The 19163-nt window shown below is 38.3% G+C and overlaps 1 protein-coding gene across 2 annotated transcripts in view; it reads right to left on the bottom strand.

The window, feature by feature from the left end:
* ksr2 (kinase suppressor of ras 2) overlaps positions 1-19163 on the bottom strand; it is a 112105-nt gene that overhangs the window by 6494 nt on the left and 86448 nt on the right. For both annotated transcript variants that reach the window (XM_039620449.1, XM_039620450.1), the window contains 6 exons: positions 16872-16941; positions 12621-12669; positions 11265-11626; positions 7314-7410; positions 7086-7219; positions 811-945 (listed from right to left, as the gene is read on the bottom strand). In XM_039620449.1, coding sequence (XP_039476383.1) covers positions 811-945; positions 7086-7219; positions 7314-7410; positions 11265-11626; positions 12621-12669; positions 16872-16941 — 847 coding nt within the window. The remainder of the gene's footprint in view (positions 1-810; positions 946-7085; positions 7220-7313; positions 7411-11264; positions 11627-12620; positions 12670-16871; positions 16942-19163) is intronic.

Here is a 19163-nt window from a genome sequence, read left to right as displayed (position 1 = left end):
ATGAGTGAGATGTTTTCGACCAAAAGGAGCGCATGGAAAAATGCATCATGCGTCTGAGCACACCTTCAGTCACAAAACTTGTTTCGTTTCTCTTCTATTCAGTCCTGCTGCTTAGTTGACTGCTTTAGTTTCTCACCATCACTATTGCAATTATTCAACCTGCAATTATTCAATCACTTTTGCACATTTGCAAAGGCAACCCCCTCTTGGTTCGCATTATTTGCTCAAATAAGATTTTAACACACACGGGTACACCAGTCGCTAATCAGTGTGCATTTTTATACTCCAATTAGGTTTCCCAGTGTTCTGCTGTCTTTCAGCTGCTATTGCTTATTTGTGCATTACCCTATCCCATCTCTATCATAAATATAGGTCCAATCACTCAGTATTTCAGTCAAATAACATAGATTAAGTGTTTATTAGTCAGGTGAACAATGCCAAGTGGAGTCTATGCCAAAATCATAATTTTACATAATTACGTTTTAACACTGTTAATCCCATTTTCAGTAAATGCTTATGAAATGGATGTATAAAGGCTGGAAATAACATAAAAAACTTAATTTATTATATCAGATCACTATATTATACATGTCTTTGTACACTTGTCTTTGTACAGCAGTGAAAATCTTTATCTATAATGAGATCTTAAAAGTGTTAATGAGTGTTGCCTCATGTGGTGCAGAGTATTTATTAAGTTCACACACATATTTGGAGTTTGTAAACCCTCTTTGTCAACAGTCTGCTATAATCCTCCAGGCTCGGATACCGTCTGGACAAACAAACTAGGGGGCATCTGGTAAGAGGACTCACCCAAAAGCAAAGACATCTGACTGTTTGGAGAAAGGAAGCTTGTCCTCTTCTGTTTCTGGAGAGAGCTGCTGGATGATTTCAGGGGCTAGGTGGCACAACCAGCCGTTGGGGATCCTCAGTTTATCTTCTCTGCGGCTGTAGAGAGAGAAAATGTGCAGATGGAGACTTGTCAGGGCTTATTGATCTACTGTATCATGTTGCCAAGCTATTACACTGATTCATTTTCATTATAGTACACTGTAGATACAAAAACCACCAATAAGATGAATCTGTAATGCTTTTCGATTACTGTTTCATATAGCTATGAGCGTTATTGTTGCTGTTGCATTACTGGTAAGTTGGTGTAATTGCCATTCTATTTTATAAACATCATCTTTTACTTTTCTGTTTAACTGTTACAGTGGGTTTTATCTTTAAAATAAATTGGTGATGTGTAAACGACAGTTTTCAAAGTTTTTGCAAGTCACACTGCAGGAAATTAAGTCTTGATCACAATCTGTGTTAAACTTGGAAACAAAAGTTTTGAAGCGCATCAGATTGTGGATTTTAAATCCACTGAATTGTAATGCTACAGTATAAAGACAAGAAAAGGAGATAAACAAAGACTTGTCATTGTCTTACTCTCAATGTACAGTTCTTATGTTTTAACAACACAACCAAAATATGCACAGCTCTTACCTTACTGGTGTCACTTGAATTCGTGAAACTTGTTATGACTAGTGTGTGCGTTACCCAAATTCCAACCCATGCTAAGATGGCACACTTATGTTATGCTGATAATGGCAACATATCCAAATGTCAGCAGATGTTGTTAGAATGCTAGTGGGTGAAATTTGATCATTATTCATAGTCACAGTGGTCACAACTACATAAAGTGCTCTGGCTAGTACTCATCATAATTGTCCAAACAGATCAGTCAGCTGTGAGGGTGACAATTTAATAAAATCAATACTTCAAAACAAATGACAGGGAAATAATCTTACTTCTTTTCACCAGTGTGCATTGTAGATATGAAGAATTTCAGCATATCCAAAGCTGAGAAATTAACTGAATCTGGTCTCCTTAGTCTGCACACAAACAGTGTAAAATTACTTTGCATTTAGATGGGATGTTATGTATTGTAGCTAGTGACTGGCTGCAGTGTCCATGAAGATCTTTCATCACAAAAAAGCTCTAATTACCTTCTATAAAACAAGATTAGAGGTATTTGGGGTTTTTTGTTAACTTTGGGAATGAGCAGCTTTCTCCAGTTTATGCCAAACTAAGCAGCTACAGATCGTAGCTTCATATTTATAATGTCGATGTCATAATGACATCATTTTGCTTTAAATGAGATGCCAAATAAGCTTATTTTTCAAACTGAAAATGTTGATGTTGTTGCTGTTAATGTATTGGCATTTGGTCTGCTTTTAAAAACACTAAATGTAACCACAGATTAAAAATGACTTATCCCTTTCAACTAATGCAATTACTACAAGCGCAAGTACAGCGTCGTAGTTTTGAACACCATATCTTTTTTAATGATAATCATCTCACAGTAGGCTTCCAGTGTTTATGCTATACAAAACTCATTAACACTTCGTTCTAGTGTCATAATGAATTGCAGATTTGAGAGAGATGAACATGCAAAAATCAATATGGATAAAATGCTTTCGTACACTCAGGTGTACGAGGTGGACTGTGAAGTTTTGCATAAACTTTGTACCTCTGCTGTGATCAAATATACTCTACACAGAAGTTGTGTTAGAACAGAATAATTTTTCACGAATTTAAAACTACCCTTGAAACTTGGGTTCTCTTTCAGAGGCCTGGGAACGTGAGGGTCCTTTGCAGCATTGCTGTTCCTAGGACTGTGCTCTTCTGGACAGACATCTCAGATGTCATTCCTGATATCTGTGTGAGCCACTTGCCCAGTTTGGGCAAGACCACTGAGACCACTGTTGATTTTACCCTTCTCATTTTCTCTAGCTCCTCTCTAGTATTTCTCAAGCTTCTTGTGGATTTTATGTTCCTTCTTCCTGGTATTGTAATCATTTGGTATAGATATATCTATCACTACGGCCTTCTTTCTCTGCTTGTCCACTACTACTATGTCCGGTTGGTTAGCATCACCAGTTTGTCCGTCTGTATCTGGAAGTCCCACAAGATTTTAGCTCAGACATTCTTAACTACCCTAGGGGGCATATCCCATTTTGACCTAGGGACTTTACTCATAGATCTTTGTTGTTTCATCATGGGTAGTGGCTCTAGGACTTTCTCTAGTCCTTGGCCTTCTTCTTTCTGCTTAGCCTTAGTTTCAGAGTTGAGTGGTGACAACTTCCTCTGAGTTTTCTTGTCTTGATGTCAGCCGCTTCTATCTCCTGCTTTGGCTAGCAGGGTATCTGATCACTAGCAGGGAGTAAGTGTAGATTGCCCAAATCTTGTTCTTCCCATTCAGCTAACTCCTCAGGACTTGCCTTACTCACGGGAGATATTTGGTAATTGTGGCTTTCCTAGCAGGCTCTTCATGACTTCCATTTGTTTGTGGGATTCCCGGGTACTTGTAGCTGTCTTCAGTGTCTGCAATGTTGACTTCTGGTAGTGCAATCGCCTCCATTCTGATTGCCTTTCCTCTTTTTGTTACCATCCAACTAAAACTTCTCCAGTTCAATTGGAGATTAAGTATCGGAATTTCAATAGCGGGACCACGCCTCCAAACATGCTCCTACCAGTTCTCATCTATATAGGTTCCCCCAGTTCTACAAGCTGTTCATTCTCATTTACATGAGAGCTAACAGATCAACTGAAGATGCCATTGCTACAACGCTCCACACCACCATCTCTCACCTGGAAGTGCAGGGCCGTTACGCCAGGCTGCTCTTTGTTGACTTTAGCTCTGCTTTCAATACGATACTCCCGGACAGACTAATAGTTAAACTGCTGGAAATCGGACTTCCTTCTACCACCTGCCGCTGGATCAGAGACTTCCTGTCAGACCGTGTACAGAGAGTTAGAGTGGGGCCTCATCTTTCCTCAGCCCTCAGCCTCAACACCGGCTCTCCACAAGGCTGTGTACTGAGTCCCCTACTGTACACTCTGTACACACATGACTGTGTTAGTACCCACCCAGACAACGCAGTCATCAAGTTTGCAGATGATACCACCGTGGTGGGGCTCATCTCAGGGGGGAGATGAGACGGCGTACAGAGCTGAAGTTCAGAGGCTGTCAGATTGGTGTGTAGATAACAACCTGGACCTCAATACCACCAAGACAAAAGAACTGGTAGTTGACTTCAGAAGGAGGAAGTCTGAGCTGCAGCCTGTCAGCATCAACGGGAGTGCGTGGAAAGGGTCTCCAGTTTCAAGTTTCTGGGTGTGCACATAGACACAGACCTCCAATGGAGCTCTAACACCTCTGCGGTCTTAAAGAAGGCCCAACAGCGTCTCCACTTTCTGAGAATCCTCAGAAAAATGGACCTGAAGAAGGAGCTGCTGACCGTCTTCTACCGCTGCTCCATTGAAAGTGTGCTGACATATTGCATCGGTGTATGGTTCTCCAGCTGCACCACAGCACACAGAAAGGCACTCAGAGGGTCATCAATATGGCCCAAAAATCATTGGACATCCTCTTCCCTCCCTGAAGGACCTGTACAGCACTCGCTGTCTCAAGAGGGCACGCAGCATCCTACGAGACTGTACACACCCAGGACATCGGGTGTTTAAGCTGCTGCCGTCTGGCAGGAGGTTCAGGCTGCTGAGGTCCCGAACAAACAGACTCAAGGACAGCTTTTACAACAGGGCAATAGCCCTAATCAATGCAAATAGCTGACCTGATTGGCTACCTGCCTGGACTTTTTTAGGGGAGGTAACAATGTTTAAAACAATAACAATAATAATATTTATATTTATAACAAGGTGCAATAATAATTAATGTGCAATAATAACAGTGTGCAATACACATAACACTTATTCTTCTTTTTTATTTCTAAGTTAATATACTGTGTTGTGTTGTTTGTGTTGCGTTGTGATGTGTCATATCGTGTCATGTTGTGTTATATGTAGTGCCGACGTAGGACAGTTTTTCCAATTTCATTGTACTACTGTACTATGTATGACTGTGCAATGACAATAAAGAATTATCTTATCTTATGTCCCAGCCTCCCTCCCCTTTTCAATTCAAACCTAAAATGAGGACATGGGCCCAGCTAGTGAAATGGCAGCCTGAATTCTGTAGATCCTAGTGGTGTGAATCGGTGGTATAGAGCTTGATGTCATCAATATAGAGGAGAAGGCTGACATTTGCTCTATGCTGTAGTCAGTATCCTAGTTAATGATTTATCTGAGGTTATTTAAACCTATGCAGAACAACAATGGGGACAAAACATATACACACTTGTGCAACTAGCTTAAGGTTTACCTCCAGTGTTTTTCGCCACATCCCCCATTGAATTCCTGTTGAAGGGTCTTAGGGTCCTGTTGATCAGTTCTAGGCATTCCAGGATCCATGTGTGAGACACTGAGTCATAGGCTTTCTTGTAGTCAATCCAGGCAGTGCACAGGTTGGTCAGTCTGGTCTTACAGTCTCAAATGACTGCACTGCCTACCAGTAGTTGGTGCTATGCTGATTCCTTTCCAGGCCAAACTGATGAACTGAGCCATGTGCTTGTTTATCTCAGCCACTATGATGCCTGACAAGGCACTGATGCAGATTATCGGCTAGTAGTTGGATGGGACTATGCCCTTCTGGAGATCCTTGACTATCAGGACTGTATAGTTTTCAGTTAGCCATTCCAGGTGGGTCTCATCCATTAGCAGCGGCCAGATGTTCATGGACCACAGTTAGTTTCTTTAGTCAGTAGGTGTGAATCATATCAGGTCCCGGTGCTATCCAACTTCACACTTGAAATTGTTTCTTTTATATCTGCCACTCTCATGGTTACTGGATCCTGTTCAAGGAAGTTGCTGTGGCCTTCTCTTAGATTTGCAAGCCACTGAGCATTGTTGTAACGTGTTGCAATATTCTCCCATATGCTCTTCCAGTATTGCTCTGTGTTCAGCTTTGGTGGGGTTGCTCTCCTATTGTCCTCTACCACTGAGAGTACACCTTGGATGGTTCAATGGAGAACAGCTAGTTTATTCTTCTGGCTTCTATCACTCTGGTATAACTGAAGAGGTGCAGAGGTCAGTCTTTGGTTGGGAGTTTCTAAGGCCTCAGGTATGAGCAGGTTGTTGCACTTCTTAGGTAACACTTTCTTCATCACACTTTTGCTTTGATAATTGTGCTAACTTCCCCTTACTACCTTGACCTTATAGCAAAGCATCTAAAGGACCACTGTTGCTGTGGGATATATCAACTAGTTGGGTTTAGTGATGGTCGCAGTAGGGATTGTCTATAATGCTGCATGCACATCTCTTAGTAGACTTTCAGAGGGTACTTCATGTAGTCATGTAGTTAGACTCTAGGTTTCCAGCTTAGCCATGATCTGCTCTTTTAGGTCAGCTCCATTAACACCTCCAACCCACCAGTTCTTCTTGGGACTTTGTACCTAATTTTGGAGGATGGTAATGATAATATCCCCCCCCCCCCGGATCTGATGTCCTGGCTCACCATTGCTGCAATTTTTTCTTACAGATGTTGAAACACTGAGCTACTAGCTGTTTCGATGTTAGTCTAGATGTTGGGTGTCATATATATATACTTTTTCATTGGCATGGGAAATAATTTTGAGCATTTTAACCATTGCTGATGACTCACAGAACAAATAGTTCTGCTGTACTGTTTGTATGGGCAAATTTATCCAACCATTATTGAATTTATCTGCTCCTCCTTGACCTGGTTACTCATGTTTTTTTTATATCTTGGACATTTCTGTTTAACACTGTTTGAGTTCTTGAGGGGACAAGTGTGAAGCTTTTATGGGAACTGTAATTACTTACAGAAAAAAGAAAACGTTTTCAATTATTTGCGCATGAATGTAATCTTAATGACAACCGTTATGTAAATTAGACATGTTGCAACAGAGGTTTTCAAAAACAGAAAAGGAAGCAAGGCCATTCATTATAATTGAACAGTGTTAAAAAATTAATGCAGTAATAATAAAAAAGTAGGGTTTAAATACATAACAAGATGACATTTTCATCACACAAATGTGCAGTGTATCCACTACATGGACCGAAGGTTTTGTTGTCTCTGCACTATACGTGTCAGAACTTTCAGTTTCTCTCCAAGACTAATTCATGTATTGCAAATGCTGACGAAAGCGTTCCCGTCTCTGATGTGTATTGAACATAATTACCTGCCAGCCTGCAGAACCCCAGATATGGTGAAGAGCCCAAAGTCAGTGATGACGACTTTGCCATTGTCATAAAACACATTCTTGGACTTCATGTCTTTGTGTAAGATCCCCTTTGCGTGGAGGTAGCCCATCCCCTGAGGACAGAGAGAGGGAGGGAGGGTGTGACGCCTTGTAATACGTGGCGTTCTGCTGAAGTGTTTTGGGGAAATCAGTGCAGAGTTATTTTACCTTGACCATCTCTTGCGCAATCTGTCGTGTCTTGTTAACATCCAGGACAACTTTGGCGTCTCGCACTACAGAATAAAGTGTCCTGCCTTTACAAAAGCTGGAAAAGACAGTAAAATTCAGGGTTTACTACTCAACAGTGCCAATAGGTAATACAAATGTGATAAAATCTCTACATTATTTAGATGTTACAAGTCAATCTAAATGAATTGCTTTCGAAACTTTTAAATGAGTATTTTCAGCCTTAGTTTGTTCACTGGTTTCCTGTCATTTCAATATGTTTCAGTCATGCTTTGCACATCAAAGTTGCAAAGAGAAGTTGTGATTCATGAAGCTTGCAGAAAGCAATTGATAAGTGCAGGGCCAAAACCTCTTATAAAAAGAAGATTAAAATAAAGGACTCCTGTACTGCTCTCCTAAGAATAAAAGAAAAAAAGGAAAGAAAAGAAATAAAAAGAAATGGGGCATCAAGTCCACTTTAACCAAAATGCAAGAAAAAGCATAATTGTTGTCACTTTGAGATGTGGTAGCATAACCCCTGTTCGAAGCACCAAATTCATACAAGATAAGTGAATATGGTAAATGAACTGATACTTATATATTGCTTCTAACAGAGAACTCAAAATTGTTTTAAAACTATATTTTCGATGAAATGGAGCAAAGAAGCAGAAGAAGCAGGAAACTCAAGCTGCACTGTTTTACACACATATCGTGCCTTTCTGTCCTCATTTCATATACCAAACCTTCCCCCCCATTTGGTGGTCTAGTTAAGCTACAAAAATCTCCAATGTGTCCCTCTTACATGTCAATGTCCACTACACAGCATTGCAGCCTACTATTTAAACCCCTCCACTGCCCCAGTATCCACCTGTAAACCCTGGGGAATATTTACTTATGACCCCCCAATTTTACTTATATATTGATGAGTGGTGAGCTTGGTGCCTAGACTGTGAACACACACTATACTGTGCTGCTGTAATTAATCATCAAAGTATCAACAAGCGCCTGACATGTTTATAGTCTGTACAATGTGATGTCAACTTAACTGCATGCTTGTATGAGTCTCTTTGTCATCCCTAATAAAAACAAATATATAAGAAATGAGACCAATACTGACACAGTCCACAAAATGGTTAACTGTTAGAGTGCTCAATTTTCACCTCTCTCCACTTCATCTAACCCTCATCTTTTAAATGTTCAGTGTTACATAAAAAGAAAAAATACTTGTCCAGAAGTTCATGAGTGTGAATGCATTACTGCAGTTTGAGACGCTGTTAGAGGATAAAATGCCATCCTATGAACTGAAAGGGAAGTTCACTGTAAGCCAGAATGGAGCTAGACTGTATTTCAGCTAGACAGTGTGATATTTCTGGAGGGGTGCCATCAAAATGGCATTTTAATAGGCAGCTCAACAAACACCCCCTGCCTCACACTTGAAGCCCTCAACCCCGACTGCGCCATGCAGGTGACCAACAAAGGACCCGAAGCTAACAGCTCATACATATTCATTCCTGAAACAATCTCATGACAGCCTCATTTTTTATATTTAAAACCTCTCTTTACATGTCTTTTATTAAACACAGAAATCTAACTAACAAACGCTGGCTGGTTAAATCTGATGCCAGTCGAAATTTTTATGCAGACATTATGTCTTATGACAGTTACTTTTATACCTATGGCAAATATGATATGGATAATCTAGTCTAAGAAGAAAGGGTGTATTTAATGGAAGACAAGACGATGGAAAACTAATGAGTCCACCTTAACATTCTGAAAATCACCTTTGTGCTTCAAAATGAATTATGCAATTTACATGAATAAAATCCAGCAGTAATATCACTGTATCCTCTATGCCCAACAAAATAAGTAATATAAGTAAAATGAAGACTATTTTGTAGTAACTTTTTTTATCCTTGTGCTGTGAGAAAGCAGAGTATTAGTGGATAACAAAGCCACCTGTTGCACTGACATTCGCTATTATTTTCAGCAATCACCAGCAAGGATTTCTGAGAAGCAGCCAGCTCACCTGTCGGCGCCCCCTGTGCATACAGCAATTTCAGCTGGCATCAGATGCAATATCTCAGAAATCATACAACTGGTCATTTAAAACAGTAAATATGATGGAAGGGATTTGTGCATTTGTGCATGTAGCTTTGCTTCCTAAAGCATATTTAAAGTTGTAAATTTAGTAAGAGATGAACAGTCCCTTCAAAACAAATATATAAAAAAGAAACAATATATAAAAATTGCGAGACTTCCTTTTTGTTCACAGCCTATGTAGATAACAGTAGGACGGGCAATAATTTCCTTCTGAACATCATTAGCTCTGCTAATTAATTAAATGAGAGTACTCCTTGTGATGTTCTTTAACAAGAAAACAACCTTTCTCTTAATTGTTATAAGTGGCAAAATACTTACAGTACTTAAATCTGCCTAAATGTAAACACTAATACATGAAATAATTAGAGAGAGAGAAATCTTCAAGTCCACTCTAACCTCATATTATCTGCTGCTGCACTGTAGTGAAGACAAATGCACTATTGCTATGGTGAGAGGTTGGTTCATCTATTCAGCAACAGCAGCAGCCCGCTCTAATCATAACCTCTCCACATCCCATTGTCAGACACTCTAAACTCATATTTCTAAAGGAGGGAAGGTCTGCGGCTGATCTAGAATGAATGCTAGGTGACTAGGACTAACTGTCAAAGCCATGAAATGGTCATTCTCTCAAGTTCAGAAGCAGACCAAACTACAGATTTTAGAGCTGTGGAAATGACGAACTCATGACCAATATAACCATACAATGCATAATGATTTTTTTTACTGGAAAGTAGTAACTCAACAAGCTATTTTCAACAGTTTTGACACTGTTTCAGGCCCAATCTACATTTGTTATTATACCACAGTAAAGTCCTCAGTCTTCCTACATTGTTTTTTAATTTTAATTTTACTGTTTTTATTTGTGTTTCAGTATCTTATTATATATATAATTAAACAAGTTTTACTTGTGACGCTCTGAACTAAACACATATCAGATAGATAGGATGGATGGATGGATGGATGGACGGACAGACAGACAGTTACCGTGTTAGAGTTATATTTTTTTTTTCCCTACAGATAACCCATATGAATATATTCTGCATTCTATCTGCGATGATCCATTTATGGAGTCTCATTATATTGCTTTTTATAATTGCACTGTACTTTCATTTGTTTTATGGTCAACATTCTTTTCATTGCCATCTGTATATTATTTTTGCAGCCTGCTCAAACATGAAAGCTCAAATGACCCATTATGTACTATAATATATTCTAATATAGGGCTATTGATGGACACCATTATGACTGCAATTATAAAGAACAATAGAGGTAGTTTTAAAAAGTTCTTCAAATTCAACTTGTATTATTTTGAAGTGGCACTTTAACTGACCTTTTAGGGCATGCAAATATGGTAGTTTCCTTATGTATTATTGTTTAATGGTTTGATTATTTCCTTGCCAGAGGAGTACAATGGAGTAAGGAGTAAGAGGAGTAATATCCAGGAGTTTCTGGAAATTAAACTATAAGACATGACGGGTTTACAAGTTAATTCTTTAAGGTACTCAGATTACTTTCTCCTTAGTTCTGAAATTCAAGTCATTTTTTATTTAGTTTCTTAAATAAGTAACCTGTTGCAGGTAAAATGTTTGCTTGTATCCCTTTTTCTTTGCTGCCACGTAACAAAACAAAATATATAATCCTCAGTGCATTTGTTCATGTTTCTCTCCTAGTCCTTGACAGGTAGCTACATTCAAGTGTTCATTAGTTGCTTTTTGTGGTGTAGCTCAGCTTGTGAGCCGGTAGAGAGGACAATCACACAATATAGCAAACAGTACTTAAGTGTGGTCAATATCTGTCAGAGGTGTAGAGCTTTATCAAGGACACCTTAATTCAAACTTAGATCTTTATCCTTACCTGGTAATGATGGCCAGGTGTGGTGGGCTCATGCAGGCCCCCATAAAGAGCACCACATTTTCATGGCGAGTGTTTCGGTAGGCCATCACCTCACGTTTGAAGGCCTTCAGCTGGTCTTCGTTATCACGCTCAATGTCAATTAAGCGAATGGCGACCTCGCCATGCCATCGTCCATGGAAAACCTTTCCAAAGCGACCCTTACCAATCATCTCCCCAATCTCTAGTTGCTCAAAGGGGATGTCCCATTCCTGCAGGAAGATACTGGTCTGACTGGCCTTACGTGGGAAGTTTCGAGCCGACAGGAGCGACAAGTTCATCTCCTCAAACTCATCACCAGAGTCCTCATCATTGCCTTCCTCATTCTGTGATAAAGCAAAATTGAACTGTGGGTAGCTTGAATTTCTTACACATGTATGGAATTAAAATGCCATTATACACAAAAAAGATAGTGTTAAATCATTCCAGCAAGATAGCAGATGGATGTTTTATTATTTTTTTTTATACAAATGCCACTTAAGAGAAGCATAATTATCGGCAAAAAGCTTCTCCAACCCACCAAGCTTTAGATGTAGCAAAAGCTCTTAATGTATTCCCAGGACGAACAGTTTTTATCAGATGGTAATGTCAATTACCATCGAAAAGTTTCCATTTTATACATACATAAATACATAAATAAATCATCATTCCTTGTAACAATATATATTTTACAAAAATATAGCATATGATGTGATATATTTTAGGTTATAAGTAAATGTATTCAGTACTATTTTACTTATAAACAGGATTGTATATGAAAAAAACAAACGCATACTGTATGTCTGTGTTGCCTCTATATATAATGATTTTTCTCTGGCTGTTTGCACTTGAAACACTGACTGTTTAGACTGTTACCAATAAAAAATAGACTGATAAAAAAAAGGGAAAACAACCACAGGGAAAAGTGGTTGATTTACTCTGATTTGATTTTAAATATAATGCACCGCAAGAGAGAAAATGACCTACTCCAAGGCGCCTGCTGGAATATCATTCAACGCAATCTGCATCACATTTTCTCAAATGATATCATTGTTATAGAAATAGCAATGACGAGCAGCGAAGATGTCTTTTCCTTCTTGTTGCTTTTGACGCATAACTTACCTAAAGGCTCCTCACAGAGCTGAGACAAATTATGCTAAATGAGAGAACAACGCAAATGACTGTGACAAGTGTTGGTGAGAGTGGTATTTAGTCTTCATTCGCATTCACCAGCAATTACACACTGATATTACTGACATAATTGTCAATACTATCAGCAATGCAAGGACTGAACAAAACTAGATCTGCATATGCTGAAAGCACAACAAAGGTCATACTCACGTCTGATGTAGGTTCAACTTCGATTTGAAGCAAAGGGTTGCCCTCATTGCTAAAATCAAAAGGAGGAAGAGAAGAAATAAATTCATGAGGAAAAAAATCTTTGCAGGTTTTAAATTCTTTATTGAGTGTATACGTTGATTGTGTAGTATTAGTATTAGTATAAGCATGTTCTAAAGCCATCTATATGTATGTGCATCTGAAACCAAAGTATTTCCATCTAAAGCACTTTGAGATTTGGTGCTATATAAATAAAACTGAACTGAACTGATTTAGTATTGCTGTAATATTTGTATGTTTCAAATAGTGATTATATTAAATAGTTTTCATGCCTGCTGGGAGCAGAGATTGTTTTACGGTAGATATGGGTAATGTAGCCTCTACACAGAGATGTGGTACTCACACGTATGATCAGATAGGCTGATTTTTATCTGGACGACTATTGTGTGTGCATAAACTGATGTGTGTCATTCCATATGACGTGTCACCAGTATAACCTCTAAATCATTTCACAAACAGATAATGAATATGTCTGAATACCAGCTGTGGATGGCAATATACTAACGCCTGTGTCATATTAAGTCAAGACAAATGTTTAGGTTCTCACAATAGTTTCCAACTATTGAGGAAGCAGAAAAGTAAACGCATAAAAAGACTCAAAGATTACTATAACAACTACAACAAGAACTGCTGTTGCAGTTTTTTGTCTCTATACCCAGTTGAACTGATTGCACCTGCACCTGATATATTCTAATTGGCAATAGATAACTTCTCTTGACACCCTTTCCCCTGTGTGTCTGTCACAAAGACTGAATTGCGCTCTGTTTTACAACACCTGGTTGTGTCTGACTAAAGAGTAGGCAGGTTTTTTTGTTTTGTTTTTTGCTTTTTGTTTTTAAAGTTGCTATTAAAGTAGAAATGACTGAATGTCATTTGTGATGCCTTTCGGGTGCTTGAGCCCTCTCCATCGATTAAAATGCCTGTCCAGGGTTCACTGCTGTTTTGTTTTTGGTTTGTACCGCTCTACTTCTTTGTACGACTTTCACAACTTTTTTTTTTCTTTTACAAAATTTGTTACTTTGTGTCAGTCGATTCAACTACCTACAAAATAACAGCAATAGATCAGTCTCGTGTTCCTGAGAGATTTTGTACAGGCAAATGTGCATATCAGAACCAGTGATTTTGGCCAGTGTTCAACCGATCTCAGTACTTAGTATGAGAATGGCACTTGAATATTTTTAAAAAGGTCTGAACCCAGAATCATTAAGCACAAATGAAGCTCTGAAGGTCTGAAATATTTGGTTTTACTGATACTTTTTGTGCACTTTTAAACAATGCAATAAATATCTGCAGGCAGCTGTGAGACCTGCAATTTAAAAGCTGCATGCGACTTTATTTTCTGAGCCGCTAACCTTTCTATTGTGCTTTTACCTAGACACCAAAGAAGAGACATGCTGTTGATTCAGAATCCCATTATAACACATAAGGTCTTTTACAGGGGCCATTTCAATGACTATGAGATGAGCTGGTCTTTGTGAATAGCTATTTTGTTATTAGTTTTGTCTTATTTTAAACATTAAAAACCAATATTTCTTTTCTGCTATTTCCAAATGATGACTGACATTACAAAATTGGAGATACAGATTTTTTTTTATACTTCTCGCAGCTAGTCTATCTCCAGTGTTTACTTAATTATTAATCATGTTTCCTTTTGTCAGTGTGTTTTTCAGGAGTCGCATTTTATTATTTTTTTTTCATTCTTTAGCACAATTTTTCTTGGCAATGTGTCTTTTTTCACCGGAAAAAGCTATTATTTTTGCACGCATTACAATAAAAAGAATTACTGAACCACAGGCTTTTATGCTGTGAATCATCTGCAATGTCTCAGGTGGCAAAAACACAATGATACTGAGACCATTTAATAGATAAATAACTACAATGTGAACAGGAGGAAATGTAAGAGAGAGGTCTTCTCATTAGTGGCAGCCTTTTCTGACCCTAATTTTTATTTTCACATTCATTTTATGAGTTTTTAAGTGCATTTGCACCCTGTGCCCTTATTAATTTCTGACCCAGGCGTGTACATTGTCACCTATAGCCACTCACATGACATAAATGAACCTGCTTCCCTTATTCCACTCAACCCCCACTGTCCACATAATCGTCTGTGTAACATCAGTGGATAACTCCCCACATTCTGTGGTATATTAACACTTGTTCGCAGAGCAACCCTTGACTGAAAAGACCATAGGTGAGGCAGCATATAAAATAATGTGATTCCTGTGGCGCCAAGGGCTGCTACCACCGGTTCGATCTCTGCTCTAATGAGGGAATCCTGCAGGGCGTTCGGGTCTAAAACAGGCCCTCATTAACCCTGAGATGAAGCTATTAAGGCTAGAGAAATCTGCCAGCTGCCACTGTAAGAGCATACAAAGATGTGGACAAGGAGGGGCGATAGCATTAATTAAATCAGAAGAATGTGGGTTTTATAACCACGCTTATGCATTCCCATTTGTCAAAAAGGCAGGGAACGACGAACGGGAGTGAGAAAGTGGAAAATAGAGAAAAGGTGCCAAAGATATGGGTTTTTTTTAATGAGTTTTCTCTTGCTCTTTTCTCAAGAGATTGTGTCATGATTCCTAAATATTTAGCTGTATGTGAATGCCCAAATCAAGAATAAATACAGATATACTATATGTTCATATATCCAAGGTAAATTATGATGCATTTATTGACTGAAACTAATGGAGAAATTCTGTTTTGGCATTCAGGTCAGAGGGTGCAGCCTTGTGAGTCAGCTAGCATTTCTCAGTAGTAGTTGTACATTTTGTTTACTTAATTTACTGTAGTTCATGCCTTTTCATAACTTGCTACAAGCTGGCTCTGGTAGAATTTGTTCCCAAGTTATGAACATATTTCTATGAAAAGCAAAAATAAAATACAATGTTTCAAAACTTGAATGGTTAATATTGGGGGAACAGGTAATGACTCTTATCTACTTCCCCAAGAGAGAGTACAAGGGGCTTTTCTTTGTCATTTAATTAGTGTTTTATATACAGTCTCCTGCTGCTCTGATTTCAATAAATGTTAAAACCCCATTTTTCTTATTGACAAACAAACTAATATCCAAAGTGTTTTAGGTCTTAGCTGTCACAGTCACATGGGTGTTGTTAATTGTTAAAAGCCTAATAACAAAATAGTTGGCTTTTCATTGTGGGCTGCACACATTTTCCTTCCCTGCATACCCTTTTGGCTGTGAATAAATTCAGTCTATTAGTCTCAATAAAAACGAATATTTTGTCCTCAGTGAGATGACAAAATTTGCCAGCTGCAACTCATTCACAATCAGACCCGGAGTGTACACAGAGACCAGTATAACAACAAAACAAAACAAAACTCATATGCATGCATTTGGAGCACCTTGTAAAAAACGGCTGAATGTGGTTTCAAGATACAGAAAACAATATTTCGCGTCACATTATAATGATTATGGTAATGAATGTAATGCTAAACGCTAAACTATCCCACACATGGAGACTTTTGTTATGTATGCATGTCATTATTTTTGTATGATTCCTATTATTTCCAGACTTTGCCTTCCTTTTTTTAATCTCAAAGCTGGCAGCTGCTATATAAATGAGGCATGAAGACATCAAAGACAGCGTGTACATGTACAGCCCCGTACCTCAGTGTACCTTAGATTTTTTCCCTGTCTTACTACCATGTTGAGTTTTCAAAAATAAAATCATTTGCTCTTGATTAATCTATTCCAGTCTTTCAGCATGACCTGTATTTCATCACAACTGATCATCTTCCTATAGATTCTTGCCCTGTTTCATGCGATATATTGAGATCTGATTTAATTAACATCTGGGTCGAGAGGCATCTCATCACTAAGCCTTCTCTTCCGGTTGTCTTCCTATGACCACTGGCTTCCTCAAAGAGCTAGTGAAAATCCACTTGGCATCCCAAGTGTAGCGTGAACTAAAGGCCATGCTAACATTAGTCTCTGAGTAATCATCATGTCGTCCTTCGCATTGAAATTGCCACCCAAATATCTGTGCTCCAATAAGTTTGACTTGGCCTCTGACCAACTGCCACAGAGAGAAAGGGGGAGGAGGAGGAGGAGGAGAGAAAGCATGCAGATGAGGAAAAGGCAGACTGATAGAGAGAAAAGATGATTGGTAGTACTTTCTTTCTTTAAATGTATTCATGTGGTTTTACTGAACTATTTCTGTCACTGATTTTACTTACCCTGGTTCAGAAAGAACGGGATGCAGAATGACCTGCGGAGCTCGGCTGGGAGGAGCCTCGGGAGCAACATCTGGAAGCATTCGAGTTACAACATATCAAATTAATGAATTGAAACAAAACTGCATTCATTAAAAGTCATTTTTAACATTGGTGGTGCTGCTTATCATGTAATAGAAAAGCTAGGGAACACCAGCAACAACAGAGCCACAGTGGTGACCGAAATACCAGCTGTGTCAAAACTGTGGTACTATTACACAAGGCAAAAGAGATTTTCTTTCCCAGTAAAATGCATGTAGTAGCAATGCTATCGTCATTGTAAGCCCTCTGTTTTCAGCTATCATTGCCTACTATCATAATGGAAGAAGGGATTTTATTATAGTGTAATATCCTATTTAATAACTCTTCCTCCTGTACTTTGGAAAAAATAATTAAAGCATGATGTCATGCACCATAGGCCTGGCTAATCCTGTGGCATTGCTATGAATAGGTGAAATCTGATGCCGAATTATAAATTAAACTCCCATTAACCCCTCCCATTAAACAGGATTTGAAGACTTTCAGGGTGCCTGTGAGTACATGGAAATTTTGAAACACACTTGGTGTCTACAATACTTATTTACACAATGAAATTATGACCTTCATTATGTCAACAAAGAGACTGACTGCCATTCAGTTTAAAGAGCACCTTAAAAAACTGATTATGACTTTATAGATTCTAAACATCTACACAGAATTTTGTGTGTGTGTGTAAAAGCTGTCTTGACAGAAGCAAAATATATTATAGAACTTTTTTTTGTCACTTGTTAAATCAAGTATATAATCATATACAGTGAATTGTGACACAAATTGTGAAGAGCAACACACATTCTGAAACATAAATGCATTCTCCTTTCACATACTTGTACTGTCATTTTTATATCGATTTCTTTTAATTCTCACATTCACCCCTTTTACTTATATATTTCAATGCACATATTCATACATTTTTTTCTGACATTTTTATATTTTTTCTCATATTTAGTTCTCATGCACATTAATGTAATATGTATTTAATTCTATAAAGGATATGTGGACATAAGAAGAAAATGTGTCATTTATATGTGTGTAACAAAAGAATACAGTAGATGCTTAAAAGCACTGGACCACCTATTTATTGCACCTACAGGAATTGCCTAGCCATGCAAACGCTATTTAGTTCGCAGAGCTTTGGGAGCTTGGGGTGTAACCTTATGTGATCTATCACTTCTTGGCTAGGTTCCTATAGATCCTAAATGCTTTGCAATAATACCACTTATAGTTCCAAAGGGAAGAAATTTCACGAACTGACTTCTTGCTCAAATTCAACACAATCTTTAGAATCTTTATTAGACCCATTCTTCTGTTTGTAAAGGCAGACTGTATGACTAGGTGCTCGATTTTATACACCTGTGGTAACTGGGGACTCCAAACACAAGAAACAAGTAATACAGGGGAAATGGAAGGTCATCCAATTAGAATTTACATATTAAAAGATGAGCTGAGTGTAGATCAGTGATCACGCTGAGTTATTTTTTTACTCTAGGTAATCGTTGCTACATTGGCTTAAGCAAAGCTGACTTATTTTGTTTTAGGTCCTTCATATATAAGATCTATATTTTACAGGCATTTGTTTGTCATCCTACAATAAGGAAAAAACTATGTGATCAGCTAATGAAAATTGCATGTTGTCTAACTATAGCTAAATAAACAATACTGTGACACTACAGCTCCGTGTGGGATGTTACTTTAACCACTGACAGTAAAAAACAGCAGTAAAGAAATTAATTTTTTTTAACATTTATACTTACATTTTATTATATCGAGGCTATAGCAGTGAGCACGACTATAAGGACAACACAGTTTCAGTGGGGCAGGGGTAGAAGATCGACACTCATATCCATCTTCAGACAGTTTCACCAGTTCAACAGCTGCCTTCCTACCAGACTGTACTCCAGATTGTGGTTACTCCTCATCACTTGACTGTGAGACTTATTCACTCAAACTCCTGCCTTGAACCATCAAAGCTGTATCTCACCCAAATGCAGCAGCGCTTACAAAGCAGGTTCCTTTAGCCAGCAGCTAGTATGCTCATTGGAAATCTGCCCTTCTAGTTTCCAGCCTTCGATGTCATCATTTGGATGTACAACTTCAGTTTTAACTCTGGCACTCACATCTCAAACTAGCTCAAGTTCACACTGCCAGACTCCATTAAATAAAATTGCTTTGACAGTTTGATTTTTAAAATCACGGATAATTTTTTAAGATGCATTATTA

Source organism: Oreochromis aureus, linkage group 12, assembly GCF_013358895.1.
Source record: "Oreochromis aureus strain Israel breed Guangdong linkage group 12, ZZ_aureus, whole genome shotgun sequence".
Classification (NCBI taxonomy): domain Eukaryota; kingdom Metazoa; phylum Chordata; class Actinopteri; order Cichliformes; family Cichlidae; genus Oreochromis; species Oreochromis aureus.
The sequence above is the reverse complement of the archived record's forward strand: the minus strand, read 5'-3'. Positions and strand labels throughout refer to the sequence as shown.